This window comes from Corvus cornix, chromosome 11 (assembly GCF_000738735.6).
Source record: "Corvus cornix cornix isolate S_Up_H32 chromosome 11, ASM73873v5, whole genome shotgun sequence".
Taxonomy (NCBI): domain Eukaryota; kingdom Metazoa; phylum Chordata; class Aves; order Passeriformes; family Corvidae; genus Corvus; species Corvus cornix.
The window spans coordinates 25,891-46,582 of record NC_046341.1 but is presented as its reverse complement, the minus strand read 5'-3'; the positions used below and the strand labels follow the sequence as shown (position 1 = coordinate 46,582).

Below are 20,692 nucleotides of genomic sequence, written 5' to 3'. Positions count from 1 at the left end.
GGAGCTGCTGACTCCCTTGGAAGAAGACAGGCCCTGCAGAAAGACCTCGACAAATTACAGGGTTGGGCCATCACCAACCATACGGAGTTTAATGAAGACCAATGCCAGTTTCTGCACGTGGCACAGGGGTGACCCTGCATGTATGGACAGACTGGGGAGCAAGAGGCTGGAAAGCAGGGCCATGGAAAGGGATCTAGAGGTCCTGGTTGATGGCAGGTTGGATATGAGTCAGCAGTGCCCTGGCAACCAGGAGGGCCACTCGCATCCTGGGGGCATCAGACCCAGCATTGCTGGCCAGGTGAAGGAGGGGATTGTCCCGCTCTGCCCTGCACTGGTATGGCCTCACCTCCTGGGGACAGGTTTGGGGACTGGAATATAAGAAGATGATAAAGCTCTAAGTGTCCAAAGGCGAGGCCATCAGGATGATGAAGGGTCTGGAGGGGAAGCCCTGCAGGGAGCAGCTGAGGTCCACTTGGTTTGTTCAGCCTGGAGAAGACTGAGGGGAGACCACACAGCAGGCTACAACTCCCTTGTGAGGTGACACACAGGAGCAGGCACTGTTCTCTGCTCTCTGGCAGCCAGTGATAGGACCCAAGGGAATGGCTGGAGCTGTGTCAGGGGAGGCTTAGGCTGAGTATTAGGAAAAGATTCTTCACCCAGAGGATGGCTGGGTGCTGGAACAGGCTCCCCAGGGCAGTGGTCACAGTGGTCCAAGTTCTAGGAGCATTTGGACAATGCTCTCAGGCACATGCTGGGATTATTGGGGTTTTCCTGAGCCAGGAGTTGGACTCAATGATCCTTGTGGAGACTCTATAATTCTATGCCATTTTTGATGTTCTTAAAATACATGGTAGCAACATAGCAAGATTTTTTTTTGATCGGTGTTGTTTTCAGTGCTTCTGGAGAATCAGCTTGCACTTGTTGGAGAACTGAATCAGTCCTTGTTAAGTATGCAAAGATAAATAAATAGAGGAAATAGCTGGGCCATTTAAAACCAAACTACCCTTTATAAACAATGATTCTGGTTGCCATCTCTTTGGGGAAATAGAAGGGCTCAAAGCTGAGAGATGTATGTAGTATCTTCTAAAGATTTTTCAAACTTTGACTCACTTTATTTTTTGATGAGCCTCTTTGCATTTAACTGCCCTGCAGCTGTTGCTGAATGTGTCCTCACCACCATCGTGAAAAGGACAGCATTGTTCCAGATATTTCTGCTGCTTCTTTTATTTGTTTTGAATAATACAGAATTTAACAGGTTTTTTTCCATGTTATATGGGAAGGTGACATGTTCATGTTAGGAGTGTGCTGCCAGCATTTCAACACATTTTCAAACTTTAAAGCAGAAAGTCATGTTTCAAAGGCTTCAAAAAAGCCTTTGGAGTCCTGTGCTTGTTTGATCTGTCCTGGGACTAGTCCTTTTGGCTAAATGTTACTGCAGTTGTGAGCTGATGACAGTGCAGTTGCATGCAGGTAACAGTGTGATATTAAAATGTTCTTTCTGCAAACTGGTGAGTGCTGGCTGGGAGAATGGGGGCAATGCAGCTCTTTGTCAATATAATATAAAACTAAAGGAAAAGGCAGGTGGACAGCTTGGATGGGATAGGAAAAGTTAAACAATAGGGAAGTTTTTACATTCTTTGAGAAGTGAACGTAATGCTTTCTATCAAAAACCTTTAGTTGGGATGTACTGCTGTGAGCTGTAAGGTGGAGTGAATTTATTATTTTTTTCTTTCATCAGAATTTCTGTGAGAAATGAGACAACTCTTAAAAAGATTAATTTATTGAAAACAGAAAAATTGAAAAATTACAGAAATCAGAAAAACATAAAAATTTGGGATCCTATGGCTCAGTAGATGGTATGGCCCAGGAGCGCAGGGATACGAGATCTTCTGGCTGAGACAGCACTAGACCTCAGGTAGAGAAAAAGAACTTGCAGTGCTGGGCTGACTTTAAAAAAATTACTAAAAGCCCCTTAAAAGGGGTAAGGCTTTTAATGCCCAGCACCGATGTCTCCCACAGCTAGTCTGGAGAGAGCAAGAGGGGAAGAGAGAAGAGGGGAAGAGAAAAAGAGACCCTGCCTCTTGGCTTCGTCCTTTTTATAGTTTTTGCTCCGCCCCCCCCCCCCCCCCAGTCCGCCCACAGCCCGCCCCTTCAGTCCAAGGCGATTGGTGCTTTCCCTTTGATGGATCATCTCCGTCCACCAATGGCTCATCGTTGTCAAGGGGGGGGGGTGGTATCAGTTTGAGATAAGGGAATATAATACTTTCATTAAAATTCAGGTATTCAGGTTGCCATGGGACTTGCCTGCAGAGTAATGGCTCTGTAGCTAAAAATAGCTGCTGGCTATTAAGACTGGGTGGGGTTTTGGCCTTGGAATCAGAATGCAAGTGAAACACCTACAAAAAGTATTAAAATACATCCAACACACCTCAAAACACTTGTAAAAGTATACAGTAAACACAGGAAAGGTAACTCTTACGGTGTATAGGTGGTTTGAAGTTTGAGAAGGGGCAAGTTTGTGATTTTTAACTGGGAAAATTTTAACTGGGAAGGGTGCAACTCTATTAATAAACTACTTTTAAACAAATGAAAACACTGATAATGGAACTGGATTTTTGTACCTGGGCTGATGGGTTAATTGTAACATTCAATTTAAAAATAATTAACTCAAAATTAATTAATTAAAGCACTTAATATGCAAAGACCAAGCACAAATAGGGATTTCATGTATGACAATTTCTAATTTTAAAATTTTTTTATATCAGATCCAAGATCTGTAAAGTGGAACTCTTCCATCAATTCCAAAAGCTGGTGACAAGTATTTCACGAGAGGATCTACCGGACACTCTACGGTAAAGACATTATGATTGCATTTAGAAGAGTGAGTTTATCTTAATGAAACGGAAGAATACTGTGATGATACAGTATCTGCTCATGAATCTCATTTTAGATAAGTCCATAGTTAAACTTTCATACTTGAAAAATGTGGAAAGAGACACAAAATGAGGAAGTAGTATCTTTTTTGAAAACATGAGCTATTAGATAGCTGCCTGCAGCTCTCTACCCTTCGTGGTATTCAAACCCGGCATCCCAAAATTGTCGTGGAGTTACTGATATCTAGTTGGTGGTCAGTAATTCTATCAAATGCCACTTCTTTGATTCACAAGAAGGAAGTAGAGTAAAAGTAGAAGTTAGAGTAAAAAAAACCTTTCTTCTGTTTTTTTTTTAAGTCTAGGCTAAAATCAGTTTTCATCGTAGTGTGTGGTGGAGTAAGAGCTAGTAAGGTGAGATAGTTCATAGGGCTCTTTCTGCAATGCGTTTGTTGCATAAGCAGAGACTTTCTGGAAAGAAAGCAGCTTCTGACTGAGGAAGCCATAGTTGGAATTTTCCTTTACGTTACTAAAACCAAGTTTGGTTCATCAGACTTGAGTTAATTACTTGCAGTAATCATCCAGTCTGGCATAGCATTAGGTGCATTATGTATTTGCTGGTATACCATAAAGTAAAGCATAGTTTCACATGTACAGAAATGTAGTTCTCTTTGGCTTAGATTCTGGGAGATGTAGAAGGTTCCAAATCCATTGCCACAGAAGGTTTGTTGTATTTTAGGCTTACTTCCAGATACAATTTCACCAGCTTTAGGATGCAGTTATCCCAACTCTTGAGCCAGTTTAACTGCTTGTAGCTGCTGACGGGGATGGTCCCACAGCAGTTCTCTGCTGCTACTGGCTGTAGATTACTCTTTTCTCCCTTGTATCAGTAGCACTTCTCCAATCTCATGATGAGCCGGTTCAGCTAGGTAATGTGGCTGAAAACAATTTCCTTGTATTCTGTGTTTTCTCTCGGACTAATGAATTTAATTGGCTCATGGAAATCTAAAACAGATGAAACCCATGCAAAGGAAGTAGGAGGCATATGTGACTGGAAGCATTGGAGGTAGGCCATTTCAGCCTTTCATGGTACCAAGACAGTAGACCTGGATCTTTAACGGATCTTGCTTGCTTTTGAGTTTTGTTGAATTAAAGATTGCCGTTACCTTCTGTGTCTGTAGAAGTGTCTCCTAACTGGTTCAAAGTTTTGATGTCAACATGAACCATGCTATTGCTGAGATGCTTTCAACTGATTCTATAAGTAGATACACTTTGTCCTTAAATCAGTTTTACATGTAAAAATTTTAGCCTGTTTTGGGTGGGAGTTTGTCCTCAGTTGTTTAGCCATCATAATTTCCTCAAAACATATTGTGAACTTGTGCATTTTTGGGTAGGTGACTCATTATGCTGATCATGTGCTGCTTACATAAAGTCACTTCACCTCAGGGCTTTTCTAGACCATTGGCTTTGTCATTTCCTTTGACTTTTTTGTCCTCTACTGTTTTTCTGTCTGGGCTTCTCCTGACAAAGTCCAGCTGATTCACAGATGTGGCATTGTTTTTATGCTGCACAAACTCTATCTATACAGTAGAGGTGCTAGTTCACTAGTCAGCTTGTGCAGCTGATTGCCTTTGAAGTCTTTGTTTTTTCTCCACTTAAAAAGCAAAATTAAGAAGTGTCTTTGTGTTGCTGTTTCCTTCATCTTCCCTTTTCCTTTCTACACAGTATTCTGATATTTTCATTTTTCTTTCCCCCTTGGAGTCTGAGTTTGAGTGAACTTCAGATAAGAAATGCTACACTCTCAAATTGTTTCCTCTAAACTTCTGTGTATTTAACTATTACCTGGTTTTGTATTTTCTTCACATTCAAATGTATCTTGTTATCTCTTACCACAAATGGTTGGCTCTAAAGCTGTGCTGTCACCCAGTTTCCTTTTTCCACTTTGACCCTAAGAGACCCTGACTCTTCTAGTCCACTTCTGTGTCTCTTGCCTCCCATCTTTTCTGCTCCCATCAAGGAAAACTCATTCTTGTAGTACTTTCAAATTTGCTGAACAGCTTGTTTTGTAGTTATAGGGTACATTAGGACAAGGGTTACTCTTCACGTAACCCTGCCTTCATCTACTGTTGTCTACTGTCAGACTAGGAACTGGGGAATTTAAAACTTTGCATGGAACTGATTCTGATGTTCTTTTGTTTTCTTTTTTATTTGTGTGTATATCTAAAGCTGCTTCTCCTGCTTTTTGTGACTTTCTTATTCATTCTTCATTTCTCTCCAGAGGATCAGTGTGGGTGCTGTTAAATTTGAACAGGTAGACAGCCTGCTGGGGCCAGAACTTTGCTGGCTCTTCTAAAAGGCAAGTTTAGGTATTTATAGTAGTATAGCTTATCTAAGATGTTAAACATGACATTCATCGATTTGGGTTTTTTTCAGGATTTAGTTTATTTGCTTTCACATGAGACTGAGAAGGAGGTGCTGTTTGGCTGCCATGAGCTATTTCACCAAGGACCAGATAGTACTGTATTATGCTGTCCCACCTTCTTTCTTCCTTTGCAATAATTTTTATGATCTGTCTTCCGTGCCTTACGTAAATTCTCACTCATCTCTCCAGGTAGACTAACTCAAATGTTGTTTATTTATTACCTCTTACTGCCACCTCTCATACCTAATTTTCTTCTGTTTATTCCCTCTCACATATTATCGTTTTGACATTACTGGTGCATAAATCCATCTCTTTTTTTTCTTTTCATGTTTTCCATGCTCTCTGCCAAGGGAATGGTGACACACCATTGGACAGCATTGTGCTATTGCTAATCTGAATTGTTATGCAAAATCCCCTGCAGTATTGGTTGCAGATCACTTGATGGTAATGTGGCAGAGGAGGTTTTTTGCATTAATCGGGTTTTTTCCCCTGCTGTTAGGAGAAAAGCCATGCCTTAATCATCACGTGGGGAAGTGAAAAGCTTCTTTTGTCATACGGTGGCATCCACCCTAGACAGTCTCCAGGCATTGCTGTTTGTACAAGATGTGGCTGGCTGTATGGCCCTTTGAATCTAAGGGAGACTTTGTAAAAATAAACCTGCCCTTTCTCACTGGGCTTATTAAATGAATGACTAATCCTCTTTTCTCTTAAATTGTAGTCAGGAGCCATCACAATTAAGATTGTACTATTAGTCTTCCTTCCTTCTCAGTTTGCAGTATGGAGGATTCCAGTTCCAGTGACACCTAATTGAAGACGGGGTGGGCTGCTATACAGAGGAGGGCAAGGGCTTTCAGATGGCTCCAAGAGTTTATGTAGGCTAAAGTATAGAACCTTCACTTGTGCTTCACACTTAAGACTGTTTGCCCATGAGAAACAAAAGGTGACTGCTAAATATTTCCTGCTGGTGTGACTGAGGAATTGTTGGTCTAATGAAAGTAACTGTCATTGGGAGCAGTGGTGGTGCAGTTTCACTGCTGTTTTCCAATTAAAAACAACCACAACACAATACAAACACATTTGGCAAGAATTTTGTAGCAATTTTCTAGTCCCTTTTCAGTTTTCTGTTTAAAGTTTGTACATTAAACAATTCCTGTGATGATCCTACTGCTGCATAGAGGTCTGTGGGACACTGAAAATCTTTTATGTATTGCACATCACAGATGTTTGTTAGGTCTTTGCCAGAATGAAGAGCCTTTTATAAAATAGCATTTTCTGTGCATGAAAATATTTTGTCATCATAGTTATCTCAAGACTTAATTTTTTTTAGTTACTCTTTTGAGCTTCAGCATCTTTTCCTCTGTGTGATTCAGTTTTTCCACATCTTAGATGACATTGGCAAAAGCCGCAAAGCTCATTTTCCAATTTTTCAGTAATGTTTTGAAAATCTGGTCTCCTAAGCTAGAATGCAGCAATGCAGTAACAATCTTCCAAATACTGCAGAACCTCGAATTACTGTAAAAAAACTTGCTGTATTTGTGTGGAGCTCACTCTTTGAGTTAGCTCACTCTGTCACTTGTTCTTTATCTTCTTCAGGTTGGTGTCAGTTATTTGCCTGCAATAACTGCATTTTATCTGCAGCGTTGAAGATACATAATCGGAAGAATATAATCAGCCCATGTCTGGTTTCCTTGGTCCCCTTATTATATTATGGGTTCACAACAGATTTTTATATAGTGAAGATCTGTGATCTTTTGCTCTCTTAGATGTGATTCATCAGTTTTTGTACGAGTAATGTTTTGGTTGATTCCTTATGCTTATGTCAATAATGTGTCTGAAATCTCAAAAGTACATTATGGGTTGAATGTAGATGTTTGAAACTGAATATAGAGTTAAAAGCAGGGTTTGTTAGTGAGAAGGAAGTACTGTTGCAATGCATTGCTTTTCTTTGCAGGCTGCCTTGCTTGTGAGCCCATTCCTGCTCAGCCTTGCATATGGTTGAGCACGAATGTTTTCAAGCATAATGGTGATTTGTGTGAGGCATTTTCTAGGAGTGTAATGCCTTTCCGAATGGAGTTTCATGTCTCTGGCACACAGCTGTCAGAATCATTGTCTCTCTCTTGCACAGTAGTGTAGGGGCAAGATTGAAATAGTAAAGGGAAATATAGAAGAAATGTGGTCAGGAAGACCTGGATGGACTGGAGATCCTATGACTGTATTGAACTTTGCCTGGGGCAGCAAACTAGTGTTTGCTTCTGCCAAAAAAAGTCACAGGTTCTTCATTACTAATGCTGAGAGCCTAATGGCCCAACTAAATCTGAGATACAGTCAAACCACATGAGGTTTTTATGCAGACACAGTGTTATTGGAATTTGAAAGCATTTTTCCCATATATATGTTGAAAATTCCTCAGAAGCTTAATGCAGAAATTGAGCATGAATTACATAAATCTGTTTGATTTTGTCAGCTTCTTGAGGAAGCTGTTTAAAATACTGCTTTGTGTTGCATGCACTGTTAAATCACTGTACTGACATTGTCTGCTTGAAGAATGAAACGCCAAGAGGCTGCGGTCACCTGCTTGTGGAGCTGCTATAGTGTGGTGAACATCCTGAGCTGCTCCCGTCTATCCTGCCTTTTTCCTAGCTATATTTTTCTTACTGTCTACTGTAAGAGTTTCCAAACAAAGGTCGATTGGAATAATGAAGGGTAGAAAAACCCCTTATGTGTTTTACTTAAATCGAATCAGACTGATGGATATGAGTTGAAGAGCCGTTGATATGACAGCAGATTCAGGAAAAAGAGCAACATTTAGCAAGGAAGAAAAGACAATCAGGTGGGGGGGAGGTGAAGGTGTCATGGTTTAACACTGGCATATGGTTGAGCCAGGCACCCATGAAAGTTGCTCACTCGCCCTCCCCTGCTACAGCTGGGCAGAGGAGAGAAAAATTTCATGAAGGCTTCATGAGTTGAGATAAGGACTGGAAAAAATCACTCCAAGGGCAAAACAGGCTCGACTTAGGGGTACAAAGTGAATTTATTACTAACGAAGTCAGAGGAGGATAATGAGGAGTAAAATAAGCCCTTAAAAACACCTTTTCTTCCCCCAACCCCTCCCTCCTTCCCACCAACAGTTCAGGGAGACAGGGCATGGGGGTTTTGGTCAGTTTGTCACCCAAGATTTCTTCCACTGCTCAGGGAGAGGAGTCGTTCCTCTGTGAGACCATGGGGTCCCTCCCACGGGGGACGGTTCGCCGTGAACTCCTCCAGCATGGTTCCAATCTCACGAGCAGCAGTCCTCCCAAAACTGCTGCAATGTGAGTCCGTCCCATGGGCACACAGTCCTCCCAAAACTGCTGCAGCATGGGTCACTCTTCCACGGGGTTCAATCCTCCAAGGACAGGCTGCTGCAGCCTGGGAGCAGGGCCCCCTCTCTCCACCGGGTCTCCCACTGGATCACAGCCTCCTCCAGGCATCCACCTGCTCTGGTGTGGGCACCTCCCCCACAGGCTGCGGGTGGATCTCTGGATCCCCAGGGGCTGCAGGTGGATCTCTGCATCCCCCGTGGATCCCCAGGGGCTGCGGGTGGATCTCTGCATCCCCCATGGATCCCCAGGGGCTGCGGGTGGATCTCTGCATCCCCCGTGGATCCCCATGGGCTGCAGGGGCACAGCTGCTTCACCGTGGTCTTCACCACGGCCTGCAGAGGCATCTTGGCTCTGGGCCTGGAGCACCTCCTCCTCCTCCTTCTTCACTGACCTTGGTCTCGCCATGTTGTTTCCCTCGCATGTTCTCACCTCCTCCTCTTCTCTGGCTAGAAAAAAAGAACCTGTGCCCCACTGTGTTTTGATTTTCTTCTTAAATATGTTCTCACAGAGGCATTACCATCCTCTTTAATTGGCCCAGCCTTGGCCAGCGGCATGTCCATCTTCAGAGCCATCAGGGATTGGCTTTGCCAGACATGGCAGAAGCTTCCAGCAGCTTCTCACAGAAGCCACCTCTGTGGTTCCCCCACTACCAAAAACCACACCGTGCAAAAGCTACACCAGTAGTTTGTACTGTGTTTGAGATACATGAGTACCTGGGACAGGAAGTGCTTTCCTATGGTAAGGTTTTGGGACAGGTTGTGGTGGGTTGGCTTGGACCCTTCTTGGACCTGGTTGTTTCCCAAATGTGGCTTGGGCAGATAGTTGCTGGTCTTTTGCTTGTTGAGTGATGCTCCTAAACTATGATCCACTACTGATAATGGGGTTCCATGACCATTCCACTGGCCAGGTGGGGGAGAGTTCTAGAAGGGCTCTTACATGGGACTTTTGAGAGCAGCTCAGAGGTTAGTTTCAGAGAGTATGATTAATGTGAAAGAGGTGGAGAAAGCAAAATGGATTGGCTGTGACAAGAGTGCAGGGCAGGTTTTTTAAGAGAGTATATATCTCCATATTCAGCAATGGCATAGACAGGTTCCTCACTCTTGCACATTCCTGAACACAGGGTTTGAAGGATAGAAAATACAGCTTGCTTTGCATGTCACAGTGTTTTAGAAACAAATTTATAGCAGAATGCTGAGTGCCTCCAACACAGCTTCTGATGGTCTGCTGTTACGGCGGAGCTGTGGGGGTTTTTTGGGGGTGATGGGTGATCATAATTGCCTTTGAGCATGAAAGTGTGTTTTAGAAGTTAGTGCAGTGGTTCTCAGACCTCTCAGATTAGGGTTCCTGTAGTAGTTTGGCTCTTCCTCTTTCTTGGTGAAGGTCATGTTGCCTATGATCTTCCCCTCATATTGGGTTTAATGTATAAACACTGCATACCACATGTGGCTGACATGTTTTGGCAAAGGGAAATGAGAGAGGTTGGAAACGGAATGCAAGGAAAGGAAAAAAATCTTGATGAAATTGTCTTAGAGGCACTTGTGTTCAGATACTCTAGACTTGAACTTCCCTATTTCGAAAATCATTGGTATAATGTGCTCATAGAGTGACCAATTGTTCTGCTGAGATTGTGGGGAGTAGTTGCTACTTGAGGAAGGGGAATAACACCAAAACTGTTGAGTCTCTTTTGCTTTAGGGAAAGAAAAGAGATTATTTTCTCCTTTGTCTCATTCTTCCCCATTAGTTTTGTCTTGGAAAAGAAAAACTGTCCAGTTAATTTTGTCCTTTTCCCTTCCAGCCAGTTTTCTAGCACGCTAAGGCTACTTCCACCCAATTCAAAGCACCCATAGCAACCTTCTCAGCTTTGCTTCAGCAGTTTTTGCTACCATGGAGGTTTTCCATAACCTGTGGTCATGCAGTCAAACACAGACATTTCTAATGCTAGAAGAGTTGTTTTGCTTCCTTTTGTATGATTGATGACGATGTCTAGCTTTAGAGTCTGGGCGTCTCCAAGTCTCCCTAGAAGAGAATTTCACTAAGTAGCATGAAAGGGTTCATAGGAGATCATCAGGTTCTTAGGTGTTTGATTTCTTTTTTCATTTTGTGACCTCATATTCAATAGGATCATAGAATTGTTTTCATTTTTGTGCATTTTCTGTCAGGATGAAGACTCTGAAAACCTACTGGGACTACAAGGAAGCTGCACTAAATTATCAAGAAGCCTGGAGAGTGCTGCGTAGCCAAGCTCTGCTGGGTTGGGTCAAGAATGCCAAGGAATACCTGCACTTCACATGAGAATCCATGTGACTATGTGAATCCAGGAATAAGCTCTGGTCCACAGCAGACACCTCTGCAGTTCAAGAGCCAGAAAAAGATGCCCTCTGGTTTATGTGCTGTAAAGAGACGGGAGTGAAAAGGAAAGCAATTTAGAGAATACCTTATTTTGGCTGAGTTGAAGCCCCCTTTTTATTGAAATATAGAAAAGGATCATTGCTGACTCAAAATTCTGAGCTGCATGAAACAATATGCCTCCAAAAGAAAGGAAGCAGTGACGTGCTATCCTTGTATCTGAGGATATGATCTACCAGCCATAGTCATTGCAGCGAAAGTAATGTCAACTGAAATTGAAGCAATCCTGTGGAAAATTTTAGTGCTGCTTTTTTCTTCCACCTCTCATAATGTTGTGGTTGTTTTTCTGTTGCTGGGACAACCCTAATGTATAGTAAGTAAGACTTTTATAGCTCTTGGCTCTTCTTGTCTGGTGCCTGGAAGAATTTTCTGTGTCCCCCCAGCCCCATTGCTTCTAATTGGAAATACTAGTTCTGTTAAAGTGTCATTTTCTTCTGGGAATCCTTCACATATGCTGCTATTTACTAAACATAGCCACAGACACTGCCGCAGCAGAAGCAAAAGCACCGGGTACAAGTCTGTGTCGAATAGTACTACTTATTGGTATCCTGTGCATCTCAATTTCAGGACTTTGCCAGATAACCTTTCAACTGCTTTGCTTCTGTAGGCAGAAAAGAGAACTCCTGAATTACTTGGTTCAAACTGGCCAATCCTGTGTAATTACACACAAACATTTACCTATTTTTCAGTGTTTCAAGCACTGTCCATCTCCGTGCCCCTCTGTGGGAAATGTCAATTAAAAGCAGAAATGCCTCAGCCATTTATGTCACTGTGTTCATTAATCACCTGGCAAAGGTAGAGATGCTTTGGGGAGTACTGGAAGTAGTCTCTGGCATGTCTCTTCTAGTCTCTTGTCATTATGCTTTATTACCGACTAACATCTGCATAGCAAGACAGTCAGCATTGTGAGCAGTTGTGGGGGAAGCAGTGTGTAATCCTCCTTAAACCTTCTGTCCCAGTTACTGCCTTGTGTGAGCAATTTCAGGACCATGTAACTGCTGCTGAGCACATTCGCATTTGTAAACTACAATTCATAAAATATTTGGGCAAGGCAATGGCAGGATGAAAGAACTGGATAATTTAGAACTTAAAAATTCTTCAGTGATTTGAATTTTTTTGTTCTTTGATGTCCTATAGTTTTGGATTTGAAAAATGGGCACAGCATTTCTCCAAACAGCCTTTGCTGTCAACCTACTGAGCTACATAGGGCACCAAACAGTACACCTTGCATTGCAGTCTGAGAATTGATAGCAGCAAATTCTTTTTACTTCACACTTAGATTGACTTGTCAAGTAAGAATAGTTCTCTTGTTGAAGAAGTAACAACTTGATTCTGTGTCTATATGCCCATTCTCTCAAATCCAGCACTAACATGCAGAAAGACCAGTTGTATTGGTGAGGGGGAAGTAATTTTATGTGTTTGTAGAGGGCAAGGGATAATGGAGATTAGAGACTTGTAGTCATCAGAAGATAAAAAATGGCCAGATGCTATTGCACATGGGCAACAGGGTGAACTGCTGAAGACAAATGGTAGCAGTTACTGTCGTTGAGCAAGTAGCATTCCAAGGGCAGAGTTCTGTAGTGTACCTAAAGAACTATCAGTAGATTTCCAGGTTCCCGAAATTTACCTTTGTTCTTCGCTGAAATCTTGCAGATACTATTAACTTATCGTACCTAGTTTCCCACTGTTAATCAACAATGTCTGCAGTGAACTTGCTGACCAGACTGGAATGTTCCCATTTCCTATCCAGCTGCAATATTAATATGGGTTACGTAAGACTAGTTCTGTAGTTTTGGCATCAGACGAGTTTTCAGATGAGCAGTTACATGGTTTAAGTTCTTTTAAGACTTCTAAAATTTGAGCCTGGCTGTTAGGATTGTTCCTTGTAAGATTTTTTTGTGCATTTGCAAAATACTTGTGAACTGTAGACTGCTGCTTTTCTGTTACTTGTCAGGTTTGAAAGTAGTTTTTGAGGTGCTGAACAGTGATGCTGACCTCACTTTTTGGATGGAGTTGAGGACATATTTAAGCCTGGAGCAAGTCAATGAATATGCGAAGAAAGGGAAGGAGCTGAAACAGAACAGCATTTAAAAGACGAGGGGCTAAGCCTGTGGGATCTCATCCTCAATTGGATGGCATTTCTGTGATGGAAAATCATTATTTAAATGCTGCATCTGTTAAATTCCAAAATACCAAGAAATGCTGTTGGCAATACCGTGAAACTGCTCTCAAAATCGGAAGGGAAAAATGCAGAGATAGGAAAGAACAGTCTCTCTGCTTTTGTAACAGGTAGCAAACTAAATTTGGATCATTGTCAGCAGGTCTTTGGAAGAATTGCTCCTGGAAAGTAACAGTTGACATGTTCCAAGCCTGTATCACTCCTTTGCGCTGGGATACCTGACACCACGCAAAACAAAGATAGGCAAGGCACGGGCAGGACAGTAGAATGCAGAGACTGCCACAGGAGAGCAGAGTTAGCAGGGAGGCAGGTAGCAGGAATGTGCCCACAGTGCATGGTTAATAAGGACAAGCAAACAATTGGCAGTGGGAGCAGCAGAGCATAGGAGGGCACCAGGATTCCGATCATATGTGTAAAATGAGCACACCTGTATTACCCAGATAGGTCCTTGCCTTTCCCAAACTTGTTTGGGGACCAATGGCTCCTAATTGCCAGGACAAAGAAACTGTAATCATTGAGTGGGATGTCTTTAACAGCATCACTGTTGGAGATGTCATTCTATTTTCAATCATAGTAAGAAGGCAGAACAGACTGCTTGCTTATCTTTAAGGAAGTCAAAACCAGAGCACAGAAACAAGTGGTTTTGTCCAAGGGTAGGAGTAATCAATCTGTTTGACCTTGAAGCTGCAGTTCCTTGAGACAAGATGCTAGCATCCCACTGCCTTTGGAAAAGCAAGGTTTTGATCTTCACAGTGTGCTTCCACTGCTCACCTTAACACAGGCTGGAAGGCTTACTGATCTCAGTACATTCCGAGTAAATTGAAGACTATTTATATTACTGTATTTGTAGAAAAACAAACCATGAGCCCAAAACAAGGTGTAGGTATCTGATAATGTCATAAGAGGGCTGCAGCAACGATAGGTACATAATATATACAGTTAACATATATACATAGTAAATACAGGTAGAAGCAAGATAATTTTTGAGGGAAGGCTATCTAAATGGTCTAAATTTGGCCTGAATACTAAATACTTCCTGAATACTAAATTCATCCAGTACTGGTTTAGTTATATTGTAGATGACATTTCAATTTAGCTTAACGATAAGTGACATAGAGGTGTTGCTGTAGGAATAGTGACGTATTTCTTCATTTTTTGTTCAGTGCATAAATTGAAGGGTTAACAGAAAATGAAGATCATATGGGATCAAATGCTTTTTATAATTTTACAAGAGTGTACTATCTAAAGGGATGCATTTCACCTATGCATTTCAAAAGGAAACCTCCTGATGTTTTATTGCCATTTTAAGTGTACCTGCAGATGAAAAGTGAAGTTACTGCTGTAGAATATTTATCCTTACATTCTCTGTAATTACTTGCATGTCTGTGCTCCTAAATTGAAACTAATAAACACAGAGATGTTAAAGAGAGCAGTTATGTGGGGGTTTTAGGGGCTTATGAAGGGTAATCCAAAAGTTACCTCAATCATAACATCTCCCCTTGCTTTTAGATACATCTGTTTGCTAGCATGTAATTAACTTTATCTAGCATTTTTAAGTTACGTTCCTTACTCTTCTGTTAACAGCTAAGAAAAAATATTACTTGATAGCTGTAGAAAAACTGTGAGGTTTCAGCATAAAGAAGACCGAACCTTTTCCAGCTTACTGAGATCAACAGCGCATTTTCACATGCACTAAGCACATGCATCACAGTTCCTGTGACAAGCCTCAATAAAATGGTAGTGTCAACATTTCACAGGCTCCTACCTTCACATTTTGGAGTTCTTCTGCCAATACTTGTGAATGACTGCGACACTAAACAATTATGTATCTTCATGGGAATTTGAGTGAGTATGAATTTAAGTTTGGAAAGTGATAAATTTCCACTGTAACTGGAAACATTTTAAAAACTAAATTCTTAGGCACCACGTAGTGAGAAAATGAATTAAAATTTTTAATAGTAATCTAAACTGTATTTAGCATTTCCTTGCTGGTTTAGGAAGGTCGAAGTCATGCTACTTTTTCAACCCAGTGTTATCCTTTAATATCAGAGTGTGAACTCCAGCACTGTGCAATTAGGTCAATTAGGTGGTTTTTCCACCCTCTCCCACACAATCCACAGGTTTGCCTCTTTGCCTGCAAACAGAAGTAGCTGTGCAATATAGTAGCTGTGAGAGACAGTAGCTCTGAAGCTACTGGTTTTGAAACCTACAAAGAGCTCCTTGCTTCTTCCTGGTATCATCAGCCACACACTAAAGTTTGAAAAGGTGTACAATGTCTAGTAAGTAATACAAACAGCTGTGTAGCATCTAGTAAATGTGACGAGTAACTTTCTGGCCAAAATGAAGGTAAAGAAATGACAGCACTGCCTGTTTGTGACAGGAATTTTTATTGTACTTGTTTGTTAATTGAGAAAGAGGAACATACTAGCTCAATTCAACATGATCAGCATCTTGCTCCTGGTTTTGGATAAGCTAGCAAATCCAGTGTTCCCAATACTAATTTATTGTTTTTATTTTTCTTAAACTGACATCTCAAAACAGAATAAACGTATGTTCTTCTCTTCAGGTTTTAGTAGCTCAACTACTTTGCTTTCTTATTTAACCAATGTCATCAAATGTATCCCCCCAAAGAACTGAGGCTTTGGGAATTCATAGCCATGAGAAAAAAAAAAATTCACAAAACCAACAAAACTTTTTTTTTATAATTTAACAGTCTAATAAAACAAGACCTATCAATATATTAAGAAATAAATCCAGTTACAAATGCATGTATATAGAAGGAACTTCTGTGGATGTCAGAACAGAAAATGATCAGCTATTTACAAGATACACAGCAGGATGGTACAGTAGCCAAGACCCACCATTCAGAAACCAAATGTGTTCTCTCCACTGTAGGCAACATACAAGAATCCATCCTCATCCTTTTCCTTCTCATAAAGTTGTCCCATAGTTAAGCTTGAAGGGGGAAAAAAGAGGAATGATTTGTTTGGCTCATGCAACTTGCCAGTGTTAACAGTTAGAACCTCATATAAGCAAGGATTAATAAAAGCTAAAACTTGTAAGTCTGTGTATAGGTTAAAATATGATCGAGGAGAATAAATGAAAAGCAGTTGAGTCGTGAGTTAGAAAAATGATCCTGGACTCTTTGCAGAGTAAATTTTTTGACTTTCTTCACAAATGCCTTTGTCAGAATGCTTCCCTGTTTTGTTGGAAATTGGTCTCTATTTTGAAAACAAAAAAGAAATGCTAGCTATTACTTGGCTGGTCAACTGCTCCAACCATCTATCTACAGATGGTTGGAGCAGTTGACATCAGTGAGGTGCACAAATGATGCCTCCTCAAATCACCTTTCTCTGACTTCCCAAAACTGAGAAAAGGCTAATGAACTGAAAGATGGAGACTGGATGTGATGACAGGGAAAACAACGATGTCATTCTGCCCAAGAGAGGAGCTGGGAAGATGTGTGAGCAGTGCTTGAAATGGAAGATAACTGGTGAGTAGCAGATAAATCACCAACCCTTGACATCCTTCTCTCCTCATACAGAAGTTTATTACATAAACTCAGCCTATGAAATGAGCAGAGCCATGAGCGGATTGTGTTTTTATCTGTTAAGAAGTAGCCGTTTTTACATTAATATTGAATTATCAAAGCCCTATTTTTCCAGCTGAGATGTCTCATTATGAACATGTGAGAAGAGACAACGGATCTCTCTTTCCTGCTCCTAGCAGTTCTATAGTACCGTTATGAAGATGACATATAGGCATTTTCAGTACTCTTAGAAGAAAACAAGCAGAAAAGGATGATTCTCATGGGTCCCTACTGCGTATCAGGTTACCTGGAGGGACTGTTTCTGTTACAACTAAGTATTAAGAATAATACCACATCTCAGGCATATAATGACATACTATTTCCTTAAATTTTATTAAAGTATCTTGTGCAGAAAGTTGTACTAGCTGCTTCTGCTATATTCTGTATGTAAGCAGAAAGCAATGAAACTTATTCCTGTATAAAACCAATGTGAAAAACATTTCTATAGCAATTACTTTTTTTTAATAGAAGAAAATAATTTTTAAAAAAGAGCCAGCAACTAGTCTGTAATGTTATTTTGTAAACTGACAGGTTGTTGGCTTTTTTCAGAATAATTTATGGCATTTGCTATTGAGTATTTAATGCACAACTTTTTTGTTACACTGAGAATCATCTTTTTTTTTGACATTGATGATGTACATGTTCTTGCACTCAGCCAAGTGCATCATACATCATAACTGTATATACATGCAAGAACATCATAACTGCAAACCTCACACTTTTCCCATGGAAGTAAATCACAGTATATTTTTCAGTCACCTTTCCTTTCAGCCTAGCTCAAGAAATACGGCATTTATCAAACTCATGAGGAAAACCAACTTTTAGTGAGATTAGGATGTGACAAACACCTCCTAAAATTGCCAGATGAGCCTCAAAGAGTGGCATTACTCACCCTCTAATATGCACAGGCTTGCTGAAAGGATTCTGAATACCGAGTGAATAGCCTCTCACCTGGATTGTGGGACAGTCTTGTCTACAAAGAGGAATATTGCCTTCTCAGATGGCAGTTGAATCCTCTTCCTGATGATCCACATGAACTGGGCCACGGTGATGTCAGACGGAACTAAGTACTTCCTCTTGTCAATATCAACAATCTGAGATCCTGAGACCTTCTCCACTATGACCTGTAAAGTGCAGGTGTGAAGGTCAAGCTGTTAAGGATTGGTGTGAACAGACAGCTTTGGTAGATCGCTTGCTTGTACAGGCTTACAACAGTGAGCAGAGGGGATGAACAAAAAGGTTTCCTGACCACAACCAAATCAGAGGTAGAACTGGCTCAGCACTCTGAAACCTGATTTTACAGCTGCATTGAGACCTACATTCATATACACAATGGTTCAAAACGTCCTGCGCCTGGGTTTTTGGCAGTCATGGGATAAAAAGGTGTATTATGCCTTAAAGAAACCTGTGACAGGAAAGTACGCACGTCATTTAACTTTTTTTACACCGATGATACGAAATTATTGCAATGTGGACCCAAAGTTGAAAATGAACCAGCAGCGTGCCCTGGCCACAAGTAAGGCTGATGGTGTCCTGGACTGTACTAGGGAACGAACTGTGAGGTGATCCTTCCCCTGTACTGGTACTGGTGAGGCTAACTTTGTATTCTGCTGAACTGACATTTAGAGTATCTTTCATCATTGCTTCGGAAATCGGAAATTGACTACAGGAAGGAAAGACAGCAAGATGGCCACAAACAAAACCAGACAAAAATAAACAAACGAAACAAAAAGCAACAGGTACAGGGGAAGGAGAATTAAGTATTCCTTGTGAAAAAGACCTGATGCTTTTTGTGCTACAGAGGCTGGTTCTGGAAGGAAAAATACAGCAGGTTGGGAAATACAGTTTACAAGAGGTTCCAGGGTCTCCATTCCTTTGCTCTGCATTCCACTTACAACATTAAGCTTGAAAAACACTTTTGAGTATTAAATTGATACCAACTATTTCGTTTCAACAGCTCAATTGGAATCATCAAGCAGAAAATACATACCGCTCCAGACAAAGGATTGCTGCAATTTGAGATTTAATTCCTGTATCTATCTACACCTTGCTGTCCGTTCCTGATACGGCAGCATGTCATTCTGACTCATGCTATGAGTTTCTACGTTTCTTTTTCCCCTAAGGTTATCAAGGATATTTTTGAAATAAATGGATACTGTGGAGATGTATGGTCATTAAGGACACCACAGTCTACGTATGAGGGGATAGTCAAGAGAGAACAGCAAGGATCATATCAGCTTGCCAGACTGCAGCTGGAGAAAATCTCGTGACGAGGTGCAACTGAGCAGCAGAAAAAGTCAATGGGAATAAAGATTCCTTCTCTGGGCTGTGCTAATGGAGAAGTTACTTACCAAAAGGTGAGATGCAGGAGTGGCACTAAGTGGCACGTGGTCAGATGGGATGTGGGAAATTTTACACTCAAGCAAGTTGAGAATGTGGGCATGTTGCTAGCTGTTACATAAAGATGTGAAGTGTGGTCTTTTCACAGACAAACATGTTAAAAGGGATTGTGGAGAGAAGAAGAGAGGTCATTCACTATTTAGCAGACTGGTAGGTATTAATGCAGAAAGGAGAGGTCACCACTTGCATTGGCTCTTCAACAGGGTTTGCATGGGGAGATTCACCACGATGACTGGTTATAGGTGTGGAATACATGAGGGATATCATCTAACTCATTTAGCCAGGATGGAAGATGGTCAAGGTTTCAAGAATCTTCATAATCTTTCTAAGGATCAGGCACAATCGCCAAGACAATGAAGGTGGTTGCTGGGATATAACTGCCTTTAGAAGAAAGCAGGACTGTGATATATCATAAAAATCCCTGGAAAGTGTTTAGAAAGCTTATTTGTCGCTAAGCGCTGGGGCAGAGGAGAAAATGTTGCAGTAGTTAGATGTGTTTGGGGCTTCTTTAAAGCATCTAAGGACACAAAAAGGAACATGAATTTACTTAGTAGGAACTCATCAGAGTGGACAGGATGGAAACAGTTTATCCACCTTTGCCTCTAAGTATTCTGTTGAAGCTGGCTTGGTTACTCACCGGGACACGGTCGGGGTATTTGGCTCGGATTTTTGCCGACTCGACACATCTGTGCTCTGTGAACAAAACTCATAATTAGTCATTGCATAGTAATAATATTGCCGGTGTCCTAGGCCGAGAGAGCAGCGCTGGCAGGGCCGTGAGCCTGCGGGGATCGCGACCATATCCCCGCCTCCGAGCGGTCTCTAGCTTTTCGGGAAGACCGTCCCCGGGCATCGCACCACCCTTCGGCGAGGGCCGCCAGCGGCTGTCCGCCCACAGACAAGACGACCGCCTGGGGAAGCCGACGGGGACAGATGGCGACACGGGAGACCGAGGGCACCGGGGCCGCTGCCAGGCAGCGCCTGGCCCGGACCCACCCTTACCCAGCGCGTGGTCCTCCTTGAACATCCACTTCATGATGCGGGCGGGCGGGGAGCGGAGCCAGAGGCGGCGAGGCCCGTGTGCGGGGGGCGGGGGCTCGTGCCGGGCCTGTCGCTGTCACGGTCCCTGTCACAACAACAGCAGCGGCACGGCAGGCGGGACTTCCGGCTCGCCTGTTCCCCGGCAACCGCTTGAGCGGCCGCGCTTCCGGCCGCGGATCGCGGGGCGGAACTGTGCCATCCGGGCACGGAGTCACCTGCCGGGTGCGAGGCCGCCCGCAGCCCTCCCGGGGCACTCGAAGCCGCGCCATAGACTTCGCCGCCCCGGCAGGCGTCCCCATCCATCTGTCCCCATCCCGCTGCCAGGCGCTATCTCGCCGGCGGCGCCGGGAGGCGGCGGTGCGCGTTCATTGGCTGATGCGCCCGTCCCCTCGGCGTTGATTGGCGCGGCGTCTCGTCAGTCCG

General features: G+C 42.3%; 2 protein-coding genes across 3 annotated transcripts in view; one reads left to right on the top strand and one right to left on the bottom strand.

Annotated features, from left to right (window-relative positions):
• ADAT1 (adenosine deaminase tRNA specific 1) overlaps nt 1–14,664 on the top strand; it is a 29,376-nt gene extending 14,712 nt beyond the window's left edge. The window contains exons 9-10 of one of the 2 annotated variants that reach the window (XM_010403563.3): nt 2,766–2,852; nt 10,814–14,664. In XM_010403563.3, coding sequence (XP_010401865.1) covers nt 2,766–2,852; nt 10,814–10,946 — 220 coding nt within the window. In that variant the 3' untranslated portion in view covers nt 10,947–14,664. The remainder of the gene's footprint in view (nt 1–2,765; nt 2,853–10,813) is intronic. The other variant, XM_010403564.3, reaches the window with a different exon arrangement.
• A 945-nt stretch (nt 14,665–15,609) lies between these two features.
• On the bottom strand, nt 15,610–20,619 carry GABARAPL2 (GABA type A receptor associated protein like 2). The gene is made up of 4 exons (XM_039558059.1): nt 20,231–20,619; nt 19,866–19,921; nt 17,780–17,952; nt 15,610–16,194 (listed from the first exon to the last, which is right to left on the bottom strand). The coding sequence occupies exons 1-4, from the start codon at nt 20,262–20,264 to the stop codon at nt 16,104–16,106; spliced, it is 354 nt and encodes a 117-aa protein (XP_039413993.1). The 5' UTR covers nt 20,265–20,619; the 3' UTR covers nt 15,610–16,103.
• Nucleotides 20,620–20,692: the final 73 nt, after the last annotated feature.

Coding starts and splice junctions, on each gene's coding strand:
- GABARAPL2 (XM_039558059.1), bottom strand. CDS start 20,264: ATGAAGTGGATGTTCAAGGAGGACCACGCGCTGG. Junction 19,922..20,230: donor CAAGGAGGACCACGCGCTGG/GTAAGGGTGGGT, acceptor TTTTGTTCACAG/AGCACAGATGTGTCGAGTCG. Junction 16,195..17,779: donor AAGACTGTCCCACAATCCAG/GTGAGAGGCTAT, acceptor TCCCCCTTCAAG/CTTAACTATGGGACAACTTT.